At 44.6% G+C, this 19,930-nt stretch overlaps 1 protein-coding gene across 6 annotated transcripts in view; it reads left to right on the forward strand.

The window, feature by feature from the left end:
* ARHGAP22 (Rho GTPase activating protein 22) overlaps positions 1-19,930 on the forward strand; it is a 207,321-nt gene that overhangs the window by 27,155 nt on the left and 160,236 nt on the right. The window contains exon 1 of one of the 6 annotated variants that reach the window (XM_030847658.2): positions 18,895-19,271. The exons of the other annotated variants lie outside the window; for them this stretch is intronic. Within the exon in view, the coding sequence (XP_030703518.1) occupies positions 19,238-19,271 (34 nt within the window). The 5' untranslated portion in view covers positions 18,895-19,237. Of the gene's footprint in view, positions 1-18,894; positions 19,272-19,930 lie in introns of those variants that run through there. 6 annotated transcript variants of the gene reach the window in all.

Raw genomic sequence — 19,930 nt, forward strand, 5'->3', positions numbered from 1 at the left:
AGACCATATCTCACAGAACTTTTATAAGGATTGCCTAGCTAGTAAAAAACAGAGAGTTCAAGAAAGGGCACAGGGTAATTCCTGAATGAATAGAAATTCCCTTTCAGGTAAACCATTGGATCCTACTTTAATCTCAGGTTGTGAACTGTTGCCTTTGGGAATTTTTTTAGAAGAAAGTAGAATAATGGGTTTTTACTTGATTCAGACTCTGTGTGCAGACACAGGGACCCAATATTTGGAGCCACGCCCCCAGCCTTACTTCTCCAGTGTTCAAGGAAGGCAAATCCAAGGCTAGTCAACTGAGTGTCCCAGAGGAAGGCAGATCATCATAGAGCTGAGAGCTAGCTGGGACTATTAAAGGTGGACTCAATGCTTCCCTAATGAGAAGTTGATAATTAGTCACTCAGTATACATTGTTGTGCCAGTAACTGTTCTAGTTACTGGGAATACAGTAGGTAACAAAGCAGATAAAAATCCCTGCTTCCTGGAGCTTACATTCATTACTTGTATTAATCTAATGGAGAGATCTAAAGGAAGTTGTTCTCTGAAGTCTTCCATGTGGGTCACAGGCCTCTGGAATCTTCTAGGAATGGGGAGCTGGGAGGTGCAGTAGGAGTTGTCTGAAAAAGAATAGTCATTATGCAACAGCTATTAAAATTTAAAGACCCAGGCTTCTGGTTTTATCTTTGGTGTGTAAAAAGCTTAGAAATTATCACTCCCACCCTTACTATAAGGAAAAAACTAAATGAACTTAAAATCAATGACTTCTTCGACCCATCAGAGAATTGAGGTCACAGAGCAAACCACTACCCCAAATCTAGAGACACAGGGAAATTCAGAAGATAACAGCCAAGATATGGCAGAGATTTTGGAATTATCAGATAGATAATTTAAAATAACTATGATTAGTATGTTAAGGACACTAATAGAAAAAGTAGACAACATGCAAGAACAGATGGCTGACAAAGGATTAATTTACAAAATATGCAAGCAGCTCATACAGCTCCATATCAAAAAAACAAACAACCCAATCAAAAAATGGGCAGAAGACCTAAATAGACATTTCTCCAAAGAAGTCATACAGATGACCAACAAACACATGAAAAGATAATTGGCATCACTAATTATTAGAGACATGCAAATCAAAACTATAATGAGGTATCACCCCACACCGGTCAGAATGGCCATCAAAAAATCTACAAATGGTAAATGCTGGAGAGGGTGTGGAGAAAAGGGAACCCTCATACACTGTTGGTGGGAATGTAAATTGATACAGCCACTATGGAGAACAGTATGGAGGTTCCTTAAAAAACTAAAAATAGAACCACCATATGACCCAGCAATCCCACCACTGGGCATATACCCAGAGAAAACCATAATTCAAAAAAAACACATGCACCCCAATGTTCAGAGCAGCACTATTTACAATAGCCAGGACATGGAAGCAACCTGAATGTCCATCAACAGAGGAATGGATAAAGAAGATGTGGCACATATATACAATGGAATATTACTCAGCTATAAAAAGGAACGAAATTGGGTCATTTGTAAAGACGTGGATGGACCTAGAGACTGTCATACAGAGTGAAGTAAGTCAGAAAGAGAAAAGCAAATATCATATAATAATGCATATATGTGGAATCTAGAAAAATGGTATAGATGATCTTGTTTGCAAAGCAGAAATATAGACATAGATGTAGAGAACAAATGTATAGATACCAAGGGGGAAAGGGATGGGGAGGGAGAAATTGGGAGACTGGGATTGACACATATACATTATTGATACTATGTATAAAATAGACAACTGATGGGAACATACTGTATAGCACAGAGAACTCTACCTAATGCACTGTGGTAACCTAAACGGGAGGGAAGTCCAAAAGGGAGGGGATATCTGTATGCATATAGCTGATTCATTTTGTTGTGCAGTGGAGGCTAACACAACATTGTTAAGCAACTACGCTCCAATAAAAATTAATTTAAAAAAGAAAAGAAAAGAAAAAAGAACAGACGGTTAATGTAAGCAGAGAGATGGAAACCCTAAGAAAGAATAAAAAAGAAATGCTAGAAATAAAAAGCAGTGCAACAGAAATGAAGAATGCCTTTGATGGGCTCATCAGTAGACTGGACACAGCTAAGGAAATAATCAGTGAGCTTGAAAATATGTCAATAAAAAATTCAAACTGAATACAAAGAAAAAAGAGAACAAAAATGCAGACAGAATATCCAAGAATGGTGAGATAATTTCAAAATGTGTAATACGCACATAGTTGGAATGCCAGTAGGAGAAGAGAAAAGGGAACAGAAGAAATATTTAAAGTAATAATGGCCAAGAATTTTCCAAAATTAATGACTGTGTAGTAGAGAATTCTTGCCCAAAAAGAGGGCTAGCCTTTTTCCTTGGCTTCTGGGAGGTAACCTTGGTTGTACCTGATAGGAATGTCTTCATTTAGGGCAAGGGTTGGCTATACCAGATCTTAGAGTATTGCTAACCACACCTGATAGTAGAAGCTGCTCATGCTAGAAAGACCAATCATGTGATTTAAGGTGGGAGCTTTGGGTCAAGTGGTATCGGTCAACCCTGAGGCTGAGATCAACCAGGTGGACAATCAATCATGCCTGTGCAATAGAGCCCAAATAAAAACTTCTGAAGCCTGAGGCTCTGGCAAGCTTCTCAGTTGGCATTACTCTGTATTGTCACACATTGATGCTGGCTGGGCAATATGTCCTGACTCCATGAGAGAGAACAATAGAACCTGTGTATTTGGAACCTTCTCAGACTCTGCCCTATTCATCATTTCCTTGGTTGATTTTAGTTTGTATTCCTTCCCGGTAATAAACCACAGCTATGAGTATAGTAGCTTTCAGTGAGTTCTATGAGTTCTTCTAGCAAATTACTGAACGGAGTGTGGTTTGGGGGAACACCCCCAAACTTGCTGTTGATGTCAGGAGTGAGGTTGGCCTTATGGAGAACTGTGTGCCCTCAAACTTGATAGCTGACTCTAAACTTTGTGTCTTTGCCAACTCCAGGCAGTGACAGTCAACAAACCACAGATCCAGGAATCTCAGAGAACACCAAGTAGGATAAAATTATGTGCATATTAGGCACATCATATGCAAATTGCAGAAAGCAAAAGACAAAGAAAATTTTGAAAGAAGCTGGGAGTAGGGGGAACCACCTTACCTTTGAGTAACAAGGATAAAAATTACATCAGACTTCTCATCAGAAACATACAAGCAAGAAGAGAGTGGAGTGAAATATTTAAAGTGTTGAAAAAAACATCCCAACCAGTATAGGATTCTATATCTATTGAAATTATTCTTCAAAAGTGAAGGCTAAATAAAGACGTTCTCAGACAAACAAAAATTGAGTGTATTCATCACTAGTAGACTTGTTATGCACAAAATGTTAAAAGTTCTTCAAAGAGAAGGAAAATGATATAGGTCAGAAACTGAGGTATACATAAAGAAAGAGTATCCAGAGAAGGAATAAATGAAGGTAAAACAAAATCTTTTTTTTTTCTTATTCTTAATTGATCTAATAGATAACTGCACAAAGTAACAATAGTAACAGTGTTTTGGGTGATTATGGTATAGAGATAGCTAGACTAGTAACAGCAATGTCATAAGGAACAGAAGGGAGGAATTAGGAATACTCTGTGTAAGGAACCTGCACTATTTGTGAAGCAGTAGTACAGTGTTATTTGAGAGTGGACTTAGATTAGCTGTAAATATATATTGCAAACTCTAGGGCAACCAAAAATTTTTTTAAATAAGTATAATCAATACGCCAAAAAGAAATCATTGGAATATGCCTACCACTACTAAAGAAATTGAATCAGTAAGTAATAACTTTCCAAAAAAAGAAATCACCAGGCTGAAATGGTTTCACTGGTATATTTTACCAAACATTTAAGGAAGAAATGATACAAATTCTTTACAATCTCTTCCAGAAAATAGAAGTAGAAGGAACACTTCCTAATTCATTCTATGAAGCCAGTATTACCCTAATACCCAAACCAGATAAAGACAAGAAAGGAAAGCTACAGACAAATATCTCCTGTGAATATTGGTGCAAAATTCCTCAACAAAATATTAACAAAATGAACCCAACAGGGACTTCTCTGGTGGTCCAGTGGTTAAGACTTTGCCTTCCGATGCAGCGGGTGCAGGTTCAATCCCTGGTCAGGAAGCTAAGTTCCCACATGCCTTGTGGCCAAAAAACCAAAACATAAAACAGAAGCAAATTCAATAAAGACTTTAAAAATGGTCCACGTCTTCAAAATTTTTTTAATAAATAAAAATATTTATTAAAAAAAAGAAAAAGAAAATGAACCCAACAATGTATAAAAAAATTATGTAACACAACCAAGTGGGGTTTATTGCAGATGTGCAAAACTGGTTGAACATTCAGAAAAAATATCAATTTAATCCACCACATCAATAGGCTGAAGAAGAAAAATCATATGATCAAATGAATTGATACAGAAAAATATTTGACAAATCCAACACCTAATCATGATAAAAACTCTCAGCGAACTGTGAAATGAGGAGGATCTCCTCAACTTGATAAAGAACATCTCAAAAAACCTACAGCTAACATGACAATGATGAGAAACTGGATGTTTTCTCCCTATTTTGGGAACAAGACAAGGATGTTCCCTTTAAGCACTCCTATTCAACATTGTACTGGAAGCTGTAGCTAGTGCAATAAGACAAGAAAAGGAAATAAAAATTATACAGATTGGGGAGGAAGTTTTAACTGGCTTCCTTCATAGATGATAAAGTTATCTATGCAAAAAACACAAAGCATCTACAAAAAAAAAAAACCCAAAACAAAAAACCTCCTAGAACTAAAAAGCAATTATAGCAAGGTTAGGATACAAGGTTAAAATACAAAATTCAGTTGCTTTCCTTCATACTTGTTTAAAATGAACCAGTGGAATTTGAAAATAAAAGCACAATGCCATTTGCATTAGCATGAAAAATTAAATACATATATAAAGATCTAACAAAATATGTAGAGAATCTACATGCAGAAAACTACAAGACTCTGATGAAAGAAATCAAAGAGGATCTAATAAATGAAGAGTTCAGGTGTCACTTCTTCTCAACTTGATCTATAGATGTAGCACAATCTCAATAAAAATCCTGGCAAGCTATTTTATAGGTATCAGCACACTGATTCTAAAGGTTACATAGAATGGCAAATGACCCAAAGCCACCAATACAGAACTGAAGAAGAATAACATAGTTGGAGGAATCACACTACCCAAATTCAATTTAATTATATTAAAGTTACAATAACCAAGATAGTGTGTGGTATTGGCAAAAGGATAGACATATAGACGAGTGGAATCACATAGAAAGCCCAAAAATAGACCCATGCAAATATAGTCAACTGATCTTTGACAAAAAAGGAAAGGCAATTTAATGGAGAAAGGATAGTGCTTTTAACAGCTGTTGCTGGAACAGCTGTATGTCCACAGACAAAACAAAACAAAACAAAACATGAGCCTTGATACAGACGTTATACCTTTAGCAAAAATTAACTCAAAATGACAATAGACCTAAATGTGAAACACAAGATACAAAATTTATAGAAGAAAACGTAGGAGAAAATCTGGTAACCTTAGATTAGCACTGAGTTTTTAGATACAACACCAAAACGGTGCTCCATTAAAATTCAAAACTTCTGAGAAAGTCACTCTGAAGAGAATGAAGCCATGGACTGGGAGAAAATATTTGCAAACTACTTTTTTTTGAGTTGTATGAGTTTTAAAAAATATATTCTAGATACAAGTGACTTAATAGATGTAAGATATGCACAAATTTACTCCTATTCAGCAGATTATCTTTTCACTTTCTTCATGGTGTCCTTTGAAGCACAAAATTTTTCTTTTTTCTTTTTTTTTTTTTTTTTGGCGGTACGCGGGCCTCTCACTGTTGTGGCCTCTCCCATTGCGGAGCACAGGCTCTGGACATGCAGGCTCAGAGGCCATGGCTCACGGGCCCAGCTGCTCTGCGGCATGTGGGATCTTCCTGGACCGGGGCACGAATCCGTGTCTCCTGCATTGACAGGTGGACTCTCAACCACTGCACCACCAGGGAAGCCCAAAATTTTTCATTTTGATTACATCCAGTTTATCTATTTTTTTCTTATTTAGTTTTCTTCTATGAGTTTATAGTTTTAGCTCTTATATTTAAGTCTTTGATACATTTTCAAATTAATTTTGGTGTATGGTATGAGAGAGGGGTCCAACTTGATTCTTTTGCATGTGGATATCAAGTTGTCCCAGCACCATTTGTTGAAAGGACTATTCTTTCCCCCATTGAATTGTCTTCACACCCTTGATAAAAATCAGTTGACCATAAATAAGAGTGTTTATTTCTGAACTCTTGATTCTATTCTAGTACTGAATTGTCCCTCAGGATGCAGGACTTTCAATGCTAAAACCAGGATAATCTGGAGCAAACTAGGATTTTGTTCACCCTACAGCTGAGTAGGGCTTGACAAGCCACTGCCCAGATTCTTCTCTGATTTTATATACATTTCACTGCACCCCAACCCTTCAACTACTGGATCCATCCTTCCTTTGAATTATCACTATAGAAATCATTGCATGTTCAGAGAAAGAATTCGAACACCATAGAAAAGTGTAAAGCAGAAAACAAGTGACTCCAAACTTCCATCCCTACTCTGCAGAAATAACTACTGTTATCTCCAAAAAGTTTTGACACATATATGCATCTTTCCTTTTGACAAGAACACGAGTGGAATTGGAACATGCATACAGTTTAACAATCAGCTCTTGAAGCTGTACAATGTCCACTTTATGACTGTACGCCAGTCATTTCACAATACTCCAGACACCAGCCTTTAGCTCCATTGAAGACTAGGTCCCCTGGGAAGCTGACTCTGAGATGGAGGTCAGCATGGAGTAAGTTTATTGAAGAGTGACAGATATGAGGAGTGAGGAAGCAGGGCTGAGCATAGGGAGAAGTTGGACTGCAATGCAGTCATGACAGTGACCTCTGGGATCTTCATAAATCCCTTGGGATATCAGTGGAGACTTAAATTCAAAATAAAAAATTGGGAAAGGGAGCAAGATGCCATGGGTATAGGTCAGAGCTGCCACCCATTGCCTTACCCAGGGACAGAACAGGACACTGCATAGTCCCTTGTTCTCTTCTCTCTCTCAAACCCAGTCCTGGGCATGGGCTCAGAAATGTGACAGGTCCTGCCTTTATTATTTTTTCTTGCCTAATTGCCTTGGCTACAACTTCCAGTACAATGTTGACTAGTAAGAGAAGATATCCTTTTGGGCTTCCCTGGTGGCGCAGTGGTTGAGAGTCCGTCTGCCAATGCAGGGGACATGGGTTCGTGCCCCGGTCCAGGAAGATCCCACATGCCATGGAGCAGCTGGGCCCGTGAGCCATGGCTGCTGAGCCTGTGCATCCGGAGCCTGTGCTCCGCAACAGGAGAGGCCACATCAGTGAGAGGCCCGCATACCGCAAAAAAAAAAAAAAATTTCCACAAGAGAAGATATCCTTTTAAATCTGTGAGACCTGTTTTGTGGCCTAACATTTGGTCTATCCAAGGATGTGTTCCCTGTGCAGTTTAGATGAATATGTATTCTGTTGTTTTTGGGTAGAGAGTTCTATAGATGTCTGTTAGGTCTAGGTGGTTTTTTTGTTGCTTTTCTATACATTACTGAAAGTGGGATGTTGAGGTTTCCAATTACGATCGTTGCATTCTCCATTTCTCCCTCAAGTCTACCTATTTTTGCTTCATGGACTTTGGTGCTCTATTGTTAGGCAAATATATGTTTATAATTGTTATATCTTGATGTATTGACACTTTTATTAATATATATTGTCCTTCTTTCTCTTTTGCAGTAATTTTTGTCTTGAAGTCCATTTTGTGTGATTTTAGTATAGCCACTCCAGCTCTCTTTTGGTTACTGTTCGTATGGAATATCTTTTTAAATCCTTTCACTTTCAACATATTTGTGTCTTTGAATCTAAAGTAACACTTTTTAAAGGGCACATTGTTGGATTTTTTAAGTCAATTCTACCTACACCTTCCTTTTATTTGGAGAGTTCAGTTCATTTACATGTAATGTGATTACTGATAAGAAAGGACTTCCTCCTACTATTTTGCTATTTTTTTCCTGTGTCATATCTTTTTTGTTCCTCACATCCTCAATTACTGAATTCTTTTTTAAAGAATTAAATGGATATTGTCCATTTAAATGGATATTTTCTGTCATAACCTTTTAATCACCTTGTTGTTTCTTTGACTGTATAGTTTTGGGGTTATTTTCCTAGTGGTTGCCTTGGGGATTACACCTTAATCTGTGTCAATCTAGTTTGGATTAATAAATACAGTATACAGAAACTTTTTATTTTATTTTTTAATTGAAGTATAGTTGATGTACAATAGTATATAAGTTACAGGTGTGCAATATATAGTGATTCACAATTGTAAAGATTATATTTATTTATTTATTTGTGGCTGCCTTGGGTCTTCGTTGCTGCATGCAGGCTTTCTCTAGTTGCAGCGAGCGGGGTCTACTCTTCGTTGTGGTGAGCGGGCCTCTCATTGCGGTGGTTTCTCTTGTTGCAGAGCACGGGCTCTAGGTGGGCAGGCTTCAATAGTTGTGGCACTCAGGCTCAGCGGTTGTGGCTCGCAGACTCTAGAGCACAAGCTCGGTAGTTGTGGCGCATGGGATTAGTTGCTCCGCAGCATGTGGGATCTTCCTGGACCAGGGCTCGAACCTGTGTCCCCTGCATTGGCAAGCAGATTCCTAACCACTGAGCCACGAGGGAAGTCCCACAATACATCCTTGAGCCTATCTTACACCCAATAATTTGTATCTCCTACTGCCCCACCCCCCTCTCCTCATTGGTAACCACAAGTTTGTTCTCTACATCTGTGAGTCTGCTTCTTTTTTTGTCATACTCACTAGTCTGTTGTATTTTTTAGATTCCACATATAAGTGATATCATACAGTATTTGTTCTTCTCTGACTTATTTCACTTAGCATAATGCCTTCCAAGTCCATCCATGTTGCAAATGGCAAAATTTCATTCTTTTTATGGCTGAGTATTCCATTGTATATATACCTCACATCTTCTTTATCCATTTATCTGCTGAACAAAAACCTTTATATATTTTCTCATCACTCATATCTTTAAATATTGTGTGCTCATCAACATAGATTTATAAGTTTTTTACACAGTTACCTTTGAAATCAGATAAGAAAAAAGAGAAGTTACAAAGAAAAATGCATCAATACCATCTTAAATATTTACCTGTACCAATACTTTTACTGATGTTCTTTATTTCTTCATGTGGGTTTGAGTTACTGTCTAGTGTCCTTTCATTTCAGCCTGAAAGAGTCCCTTTAACATTTCTTGTAGGGCACATCTGCTAGCAATTAACTGCCTCAGTTTTTGTTTATCTGAGAATATGTTAATTGCCCCTTCATTTTGAAGAATAATTTTGCCAGATGTTGACTTGGGGTTGACAGTTTTTCATGGAACCCTTTGAGCATGCTGTCTCACTGCAGGCGAAAGCAAGGCAGCATGTGTGCACCAGACCCTCACCAGGGTCAGACGTGTACACCCAGACAGGAGCTGGATTTGAAACAGATGAGAATGAAGCAAAGGTTGGGAGGAAAGAAGTGTTTGCCTGGGTGGGAGGGCCTCCTCCAGCAGCACCTTCTGGATGAGCTGTGAGTACCGTTGGTCATGGAAATATGACAATAGGCTGTAGAAAACTAGAGCCAGGGTCTGGAAGGATGGCCTGTGGTTTCCAGTCTGAGACAAGCAATGATTAGCTTGGTGGCATAATTGGGGAAATGAGGAAGGAAATGTCATCTGGGGGAGAACAGACAACTGGGAGACAGTGCCATCTGTGCTGAGTTAGGAAAATTAGGAAGTGAGAGAGGAGAGGACTGTGAAAACAGGGGCTCAGAGACATGATATGGGCATCAGTTAGAATTCTGTGGGTTGCAGGTCACGGAAAGGCAACCCAAGCCAGCTAAAGCCAGAAAAGGGAATTTATTCTAAATATATGAGATTTACAAAATCCTTTGGGAGCTGGAGAACCAGGCTTGGAAAACAGCCAAGAATGATGGTGGCTCCAGGGGGCCTAAAAGCAAGAAGCACAGGAATCTTGCAGGAATGGCGTGGTCAGGACACCTCTGCAGGACACCTCCACTGTGTTAGAAGGCACCAAGGTCACAACAGGACATCATCACTGCTGCCAGTGCTGGGAAGTCCATCTAACCATCTCTCAGTCTTTTCATGACATGCTCAAGATTAGATCAAACCCAGGCAGGACCATCTGATGGCCTGAGTGTACAACACATGGCCACATCCAACTGCCTGCAGGGACAGAGCAGACCAAAAAGGGAGGTGGCGGGGGGTCGCTCCAGAACAGGAAGGGGCCAGATGTTGTACAACCCCCAAACGAGTCCCGTTCCATTATAGTAAATGATGGAAAGGGAGGTGTGATTTTGAGAGAAGAGGGACCTGAGTGTGTTTGTCAACTTGGAGAAGAGAACCAGTGAGGGAGGGCGGGATTAAAGATGCAAAAGTAGGGGAAACGATTGGAAGAGCGGATGGAGGTTGTGTGCCCAGGTGGGAGGGGCTGGTCAAGCGGAGGAGGAATCTTGACTTTGGGGAGAGGTATGAGTTGGGAGAGAAGGCGCCTGGGAAATTTCCATTCTTTCCATCTGTTCCAATCCCTGCCTTTCCACAACAAGCAGGTGTTTTCATGAGGGAGAAGACTTGTTTTTCAATAATCAAAACTGACCAAAGTGGTGATTCATCATTTTCTAAAATCCGACTCTTTGTGGGAGGGGAAATCATTTCAAACCTGCTTCCTCGTTGGACCTGAGTGAGGACAGGGTTGTCACTGGAGCCTGGGCAGGCTGACGCTGGTGGTAACCCCACCTCTGGGTCCCCCACCCCCTGCTACAGGGGAAGGGTGACAGCTCCTTGAAACCTCAGAACCTCATGTTCCAGGACCCAAAACCCACTAGTGAAGCATCATTTCCCTCTTTCCTCTCAGCCTCTGACTGCTAGAAGCAGGAACTTAGCAGGGGACCCTGCCTGGCCCAGGGTGTCAGGCCTGGCGGGCTGGGGTCCCACCTGCCACTTCCCACAGTGCCCTGAGGTTGACAGTTTTTCATGGAGCCCTTTGAACATGTTGTCCCACTGCAGGCGAAAGGGGGGCAGGGTCTGTCCCATTGTTGGCTCTACACACCCCTCTAATGGAAGCTTTCCCTTCTGAGGAAACCACAGTGAGACTTTGCAGCTGAATGAAATTTTATCTGAAAGCTGCGCAATGAAATGGGGAGCCGAGACAGTTGCCCAGGTGCAGCAAAGAGTTTTAGGTGAGTAGAGTTAGTCTGAACCCAGGATTTACAGAGGCCTAAAAATGAGGCCTGCGAGGTTCACAGGACCTGCCAGGTACACACAACTGAGCTGCTCGCGTCCCTTTCAGGAAAGGACTTGCCGCCCAGCTGCAAGGAGTGGGGTCAGCTGACCCCGCCAGCTGTTAGCTCTTTTAGGGTCAGCCTCAGCTTTTGAGCCAACTTTATGCTTTTCTTGGGTGGCTCCCAGCCAATGACTACACAAGGCAGTGGTAGCCAAGGTCATGCTTCTCTCTGAGAAGGCCCCCAGCCAATAACGGTAGTACATGGACCTAACCACCTCCACCCAAAGCCAGACCCTCTTCTGGGCCATCTGCCTCGGAGCTCCCAGGTGGGCTGGCAGAGACACTGTCAGGTTGTATATGGCCCAGACACTCCCCTCCCACCCCACTCCTGCATCCTCCCCTTTCCTGAACAAGTGTTCATCCCTCATAAAACTCTCATCTCCGCATCTGCCACTGGAGAACCCAGCCGGTACACCACTCATCCATCAACTCAGCACTAAGCCCCCTGGACACCAGCTGTCTGGACATTAGCTGTTGCAAAGTGAAAGGTGATGGGTGACAAGTGGTATAGTGGAGGTTCAAACCAAAGGTTATGGTGTCTGAACCAGCTCGCCTAGTTACGCCTAAGCCACCTCTCCCCCGAGGCCAGGGCTGCAGGACTCAAGGAAACATGCCTGAGGCTACAGGTCACAAGTAGGGGGCTTTCCAAGCAAAGCCTCCGAATTCTGGTCTGAACCTCTTGCTGGCCCAGTGTGTCTGGTGGTTTTCCAGGGCCCAACCCTAGGTTCTGCATCTTTGTTCTGCTGACTCTCTGCCCAGGATCCCAGGACACCAAAGACCCAGAAAAGTAAGAGTCCAGGGCTCTAGACCCCTTCTGGGGGCCTGGGCTATGTGTAAGAGGGTGTACCATAGACTGCAGTGTGTGGACAAGACTGAAATTAAAAGCCAAGCTACACATCTGGAGGGGGCATTGAGCCAAAGGACAGAGACAGACTTCAGGCCAAAGGCAACAGGACTGAGGCCCTGCCCTCTTCCCTCAGGGACACAGCAACTTGCAGGACCCGAGTGCCCAGAGGTGAAACCACGGCTGTGCTCAGAGTACCAGCAAGGCAAGGCCACCAGAGTGGGAGAAAGGTTCACCTTTGATAATCTGACACAATTTTGCAGTTAAAGAATAGACACATGTATAGGTATAACTGAATCACTTTGTTGTACACCTGAAACTAACACAACATTGTTAATCAACTATACTCCGATATAAAATAAAAAGTTTAAAAAAAAGAAAAAAATCTAGAAAGAATATTTTAAAGTCAGCATACTATAAGTTTTGTTTATAGTTTATATTTCAATTATAGGCTATAATATTTAAAATATGGGTTAATTTTTAAATTCTAGGTAGTAAATATGGGTAATTTAAACGTTATATATCTAAGTTATGGGTAAAGTCTTAGGGTCTGGCAGGAGCGCTTTTAGAAGTTTCGTGTGTCCTCAGGCCTGGGTGACGAGGGAGACATTAAAGGTGGTAAACTCTAACTCTAGGGCTCCGAGCAGGAAGGTGACACTGAAACAGGGTCCAAAAGGCTGCATCAAAGGAAGTGAAGAAAGGCAGGCAACGCGTATATCTGGTGGGAAGGTCGGGTGTAGGAACAAAGAGGACCAAGTAGGTCCTTCTTCTCGCAACCATCTGAGATGTTTCTGGTTGACAGTAGAGGCTGGGCTCACTCAATCATTCAGGGACCCAGACTGCGGGGCCTCTGCCCTCTTTTACACAGGGCTTCCAAGGTGGCCCCAGAAAAGGAAGGCAAACGTGGAGGATTGTGGAGGGGAGGAGTTTTGTGGGCCACGTCTAGAAATGGCCACAAGATGTCTGCTGATGAACAATGCCGGGGCCCAGCCACACCAAACTGCAAGGCGGCTGGGAAATGTGGAGCATCTAGGTGTGCCCAGGAGGACGGGGAGAACAAGTTTGGGTGGAGAGTAAACATCCTCTGCCCACAGCAGGGAGTCGACAGTGACTGGAGCACACAGAGCAAACCTCATAGGGGACGACCGGAGGCATGCTGGCAACTGCCTAACAACTGGCTTTCTGGAAGGAAACAAAATGGAAGTCCTGGTTATGTCAAACTGTAATCAATATCGAGGCTGCAGAGAACAAAGAGCTTTATTTGGGGGTCTTATGAATTGCACTTTGGGAGACAGATTCCAAACAGGGTTCCGGGGAAGAGAAAGAGTCAGGGGCTTATAAAGGTAAAAGCCACAAGGCTATACTCTGCACAGGAAGAGAAATATTTGTCCTTAAGGAATAGGCTGTCATGAATTATTCTAGGGTAAGGGTCTGATAAGTATCTCGGGGTTCTAGCAGGTGTTCTGGATGTCTTCGTTAGGACAATATGTAGTTAAAAGATCAGATTCCATCTGGGCTGAGACATGGGTAAGCCACACTTCCTCAACGGCCTCCAGGCTTCATTTTAGAGACCTCTCATAGCAATACCAACTCCACTTTTTATTTTCTTTTCACCATTGATAGCATTTGCTGATTTACTTGGTATATTATAAATATTCCCACCTCCATCAGCTTCAAACTTCCAGCATACCAGCATGATCAGTGAACAAGGAGCTGGGAAGAGATGTATAGTAGCAGCCCAGTACATAGTTGAATTAGGGTTCTTCAGAGAAACAGAACCAATCAAAGATATATATATATGTATCTCAAGGATATATATATCGCTTGATTATATGTATATACAGTGATCTTCCCCAACTTACAATGGAGTTATGTCCCAGTAAACCCATCGTTAAGTCAAAAATGCATTTCATACACCTAATCTACTGAACATCTTCGCTTAGCCTAGCCTACCTTAAACATGCTCAGAACATGTGCATTAGTTGGGCAAAAATCATCTGACACAAATTCTCTTTTACAACAAAGCGTTGAACATCTCATGTAATTTATTGAACACTGTACTGAAAGTGAAAAAACAGAATGGTTATAGGGGTCTAGAATGGTTGTAAGTGTATCTGTTGTAAGTTCCTGGCCATGATCGCCTGGCTGACCGGGAGCTGTGGCTCACTGCCACTGCCCAACATCATGAGAGAGTATCATCTGGCATGTGGCTAGCCCAGGAAAAGATAAAAGTTCAAAAATTTGAAGTACAGTTTCTACTGAAAGTGTATTGCTTTCACACTATCATAAAGTCGAAAAATCCTAAGTTGAACCATCATAAGTCAGGAACTGTCTGTATATATCAAGAGATTTATAGCAAGGAATTGGCTCACATAATTATGGAGGCTGAGAAGTCCCAAGATCTGTAGTTGGCAAGCTGGAGACCCAGGAGAGCCGATGTAGTTCTAGTTCGAAGGCAGGAAAAAAACCAGTGTCCCAGCTCAAGGCATTCAGGAGGAGGAGTTCCCTTCTACTCAAGGGAGGGTCAGCCTTTCTGTTCTAATCAGGCCCCCAGCTGACTGGATGAGGCCCAGACACCTCAGGAAGGGCAATGTGCTTTATTCCATCTACTGATTCAAATGTTAGTTTTGTCCAGGAACACCCTCACAGACACACCCAGAATAATACTTGACCAAATGTCTGGGCACCCTGTGGCCCAGTCAAGATGACATAAAAATCAACAATCATAATAGTATTTGCACCATACAGATAGGATAGAGAGAAATAATCCTAAAAATGTAGACAACAGGAAAATGTAGTAAGTAATTAGAAAGTCATGTCTGTTGAGTATGTATTACCTTTGTTTCTAATACAGTTTATTTAATTGTAAGTTTACATAATTTAATTTCTAATGATGTCTGTGTTAAAATTACAACATTCCTAAAAATTTAACAATCAGCTCTCAGGGCTATTGGGACCAGCTGGCTGGTCCAGCACACCAGTGGGATGGACAAAAGTGGTGTGCTAGGGAGCTAGAGCTTCAGCTGCCTGGCAACAGAGACTGAGAGTGCCGTAAGCAGGGAGTCAGGGGACATTGGTGCTGGTGACCACTGAGCAGGCATCTCAGACTCAGGGCTCTGATATCTGTATGGCATCTTGGTATAAATTAGAGAAAGGCTTGCCCTTCTGGTGGCAGATCTCTCTCACCATGCTAGAACACATGCCTTTGCCAGCAGAGCCCAAACCCAGCCCTATTCCCCCTCCTATTGGATACCTTTGTGCAGTGCACAACCTGTACAACAGTACCTGTAGCTCTCATGGAGCTGTTTCATGTTGAGCCTTGAGATATAGGCCCCTTTCCACTTTCTATTTGGGAGACTGATTGGCAAATGTGTACCTCCCTCAGAAGAAGCCTCCCTCGAGGCAAGAGCAGGCAAAGACTGCTTCTGGTGGCTCCAGGCTCAAGGATATGAAATTACCTAATAAAGTAGTGGTTCTCAACCCTGGCCACACATGGGATCACTGGAGGAGCTTTTACACCTCCCAAGGACCAACGTCCAGACGAGTTAAATCGGAGCTGACAGGGGTGAAACAGAAGTTAGCTTTCAGAGCTCCCTGGTGTGTAGCCAAGGTTGAGAACCACCGATCTGAAGCCATCCTGGCTCTGGGCCAATGATGTTGGTGAGTGAACCATCCCACCAAGAAGTGTGCATTTCTGCAAATGCCTTCTGGAAAGTTCTGCCCTCCCAATCTTCTCCACTTGTCTTTCAGTGCCCAGAGGTGCCTGGCCCAGAGGAGCCCTTAGAAAATGCAGAAATGATGCAGGGCAGGGAACCAGCAAAGGGGGACCCAGGACCACGGCCGGGAGGTACAGTGCTGTAAGGGCAGTGGGAAAGGGGGCCATCTCTCTGTCTCTACTCCTAAGTGAGGCCCGTATTTCCCCTCCTTGGCTTCGGATTCCTGCCTGTGTAAGAGGAGTGGGGCAATTCCTTCAAATAAAAGCTTACTCAGGAGGCCACCATGTTCAGCAGATTCCCTTGCCCTGCCCTTGTCCTCACCCCACCCTCCCTCCTGGTGGCCTCAGAGGGAGCTGGAAGGAACAGAGCGCTGTGGTGCAGTGTTTGTAAACTTCAGGAAGGAGGGGGTGCTCATGTCCCTTCCAGCTGGAACCCATGGATCCCTTCATCTAGAGAAGTACTGGGAACGTGGTCTGAGGGCATAGAGAAGGAAAGAGCTAGCTTGCCCCCGTCCCATGCCCCCCACCGTTCTCTGGTGCAGAGTTCAGATTAGCTCCTGCCCTTTTCCAAGCTTTACTCTGGGCTTGAGCTTAGAGCCTCTGTGGTTTTGCCCATTTCCAATGCTGATCCCCGGAAAAGCAGGTGGGTAAGCTCAGCAGGTAAATATCATCAGGGAAACAGCTGCACAGAAGAAGCTCCCGGGAGTGGTTTCTTAACCAAAACAAGCGTGAGTGGACCCAAACTAAGTCTTCAGGGTATTTTTCCTGCCTCTGGCTTGGAAGTGGTCCAGGCTGCATTACTCACAGGCCTTCGTGATTGCTCAAGACATTGTCAATGGCCACGGGACCTCCCTCTGTGACCCTGATGTGACATGAGGTTTTCCAGCTCTGTATCTCTCCTCTCCTGCTAGATGGCCTCTGTCCCAGCCTGATCTGACCTTTACCTGGGCCCCCCAAAAACAGGAGGGCGATTCTGTCATTTCAGTGGTGTTTCTCGAATCTGCCCGTCAAGCCAATATTCCTCATGGGGTTCCTGGTCTGAGTCCAACCTGAGGCTCAGGGCTGGGCGTGCAGGAGGGGCACTGGGCAGTCTGAGGGACACAGATAAGAGCCCTGAGGAAGTGCTTACTGGCTCTCCTTCTGGAGGTAGAATCAGGACAGTTTCATGCGAGACTTGCTTAGAATGATCAGACTTCTGTGGCTGAAACACACACTCCAGAGAGAAGGAACTGGGAGCACACAGGAGCAGGGGCTGTACATGCATATGGTTGTGTGTAGCATTAGCAAGAGAGGTCACAGAGGAAACCATGGCCAGTACCATAAAAGGCCTTAAATGTTATAGCAAACTTACTTATACTTACTCATCCCTTCTGAGGAGTAGCTGAGGGCCAGGGTAAGTGACTGGATGCTAAGTAAGACAGCTTTGTCTCCAGGGATTCTGCTCTCTCCCTTCACCCTGGCGATTTGACCTACCACATCCTGGTGAGTCCTTAACCTCTCCCATCCTCCCCTCCTCTCCGCAGTCCAGATCCTGTCCACGGACAGCTGCAGTGGACCCCTCAGCCTCTGGACCCACTTCCCTTCCAGCTACTAGAGTTGATTACACGTCAATCCGCCATTTGGGGACCAGTGGACATAGCGGCACTATGAGGATTAGGGTGGGAGCATGGCCGTTCAAAGCAGAGAGGTCCCTGTTCAAATCCCTCATCTTCCACCTATTAAGAGGATCACACAGCACCCAGGCCCAAAGAACCCAGCCCCAGGCGCAAATGCCTAACAGGGCACGTGGGGTGATTTCAGGGGCACAAAGTCTGGTCCTCACCATCTAGCAAGTTCATTGAGGGCTCTCAAGCTGGGAACGTTCACAGGAAGTGGTTGGAATTGGGGTACTTAGACTGGCATCACAGAGAAGCATAAGATGTAGAGACAGCCTGGGTTCAGGTCCCAGCCCTGACAGGATTGTGTGACTCTGGGCAAGATATTTAACATTTCTGTGCCTTATTTTCTTCATCTGAAAAGCCATGATAAAGGCTCCCCTGCCTCAGGGAATTTGAGAATTAAATGAGATACTGAATATAAAACACCAACCTCAGGGACAGGTAGTAGGCACCTAAGAAATGAGAACGGTTACTGTGATTGCATTTCTTGGGCGATTTTTAGGATCTTGAGTCTGAACCTCCCAGAAGTCCCCACCGTACACTCTTTAGAACTGTACTAGTATTAAACAGAAACATGGCAGTCAGCAGAGATTTCACTACCCAGTGAACAGTTTTGGAGATCCTACTTACGATGTGCAGGCCCTGAACTAAGTGCTTCACCGCATTCTTATTCCTTTCACCTTATTAAGGTGGCAAAAAATTAACATCCCTAACCCGCTTTGCTGGACCAGTCCCCTGAGGCTCTGAATGTGCCAAAGCGGCACGCTCCTTCTAAGACACACCTGCCTGTCCACAGTTGGAACTGTCATAGACGGCCTCCTGGGCCCTCCTGGCAGGAAACATCAGGCAGAGCATGTCCCCAGTGGACGGACCCTGGAGGGATCCTGGGCCCCCCCGGGCCTCGGCCACCCCCTGCCCAACCCCCGGGGCCTTGGCAGAGCGTGCGGGACCCGGGCGGCCAGATGCCCTGCATTTCCAGCGGCCTCTTGGTGGCTCCAGCCAGTGGCGCGCATCCCCGACAGGCCCTCCCCGCGCAGAGGGCGGATCCGAGCTCGGAGCCCGCCCGCCCTCTGGGGCCATCGGACCAGCTGGGACCGCGCGCTCCGCCCAGCTCCTCCCGCCCCGCCCTCCTCTCGCCTCCGCCCCGACCGGCCGCCAGCTCCGCTCTGGGATGGGCTGTGCCGCGTGCGCCCCGGCCAGGCGGAGGGACAGTCAGGCCTTCCCGCCCTGGCCCGGTGATTGACCAGCAACGGTTACTGAGCCTCTTAATGGTTCGCTTGGGTGGGAATTAATTCTGAGGTGGAAAAATAATGCATTGAGGTTTCCATAGTCCGAGGCAAGCCGTCGGTCCGGAGCCAGGAAAGGCAGCCGAGGGAGCCTCGCTGGTGACGCCAGTGGCCATGGGGGCCCGAGCGGGGCATGAGGGGCAACTGGGCCAGAGGAAGAGAAAAGGGAAGTGGATGACAGCTTGATCGGCCCAGCAATTCCGTCCAGGAGGCGGCAGGAACATGCTGAGCCCAAAGATCAGGCAAGCCAGGAGGGGTAAGTCCAACTTCCTGAGGCGGATCAGGACACAGTGTGCGTGCGTCTGTTGGCCGATGGGCGTGGATACTCAGCTGGCTGCCACGCTGGGGTCAGATGGGGCAGGCGTTCTGGAGGCATCTGGATGACTGACAGCCCTCTCTAGGGATGCTCCTGGGGTCTGTGGGGGTCACACCTGAGACTGCCAAAGGGCGATGGCCAGCTTATTGCCCCAGTGGGTGTGCAGGCTTCACCCCGCATGCCATGTTTTACAGAGTCTCTGGCTTGCCCAAAGTGACCGGGTGACAACTCTGGTAAAACTTTAGTTTTCTACTAAAAGGGAAATCCTGAATGCTCAAGATTTGCCCTAGCTGCCAAGACAAAAGTAGCCCTCACTGGGAAGGGCAATGCCCTGGCTTCTCCAGGCAGCCAGGTCCCAGTGAAGGTCTTCATGCTGGCTACCTGGGAGGCTGCTCTGCAGAGCCTGCAGGGGCTGCCACTGGGCTGCAGGAAGCAACCCCTCAGGCAGGCAGGGGCTCCCCCCGGGAGAACTCCCAGGAGGCAGAAGGGCCTGGAGTTGTGGGTGTTGGGAGTGTCTAGAGATAAGTAAGAGATGCGAGTCGGGAGTGCCTTGCAGGGGTGATCCTGCAGCCCTGGGCTAGCGCCCCACCCAGGCCGTG

The sequence above is a fragment of the Globicephala melas genome, chromosome 16 (assembly GCF_963455315.2).
Source record: "Globicephala melas chromosome 16, mGloMel1.2, whole genome shotgun sequence".
Taxonomy (NCBI): Eukaryota; Metazoa; Chordata; class Mammalia; order Artiodactyla; family Delphinidae; genus Globicephala; species Globicephala melas.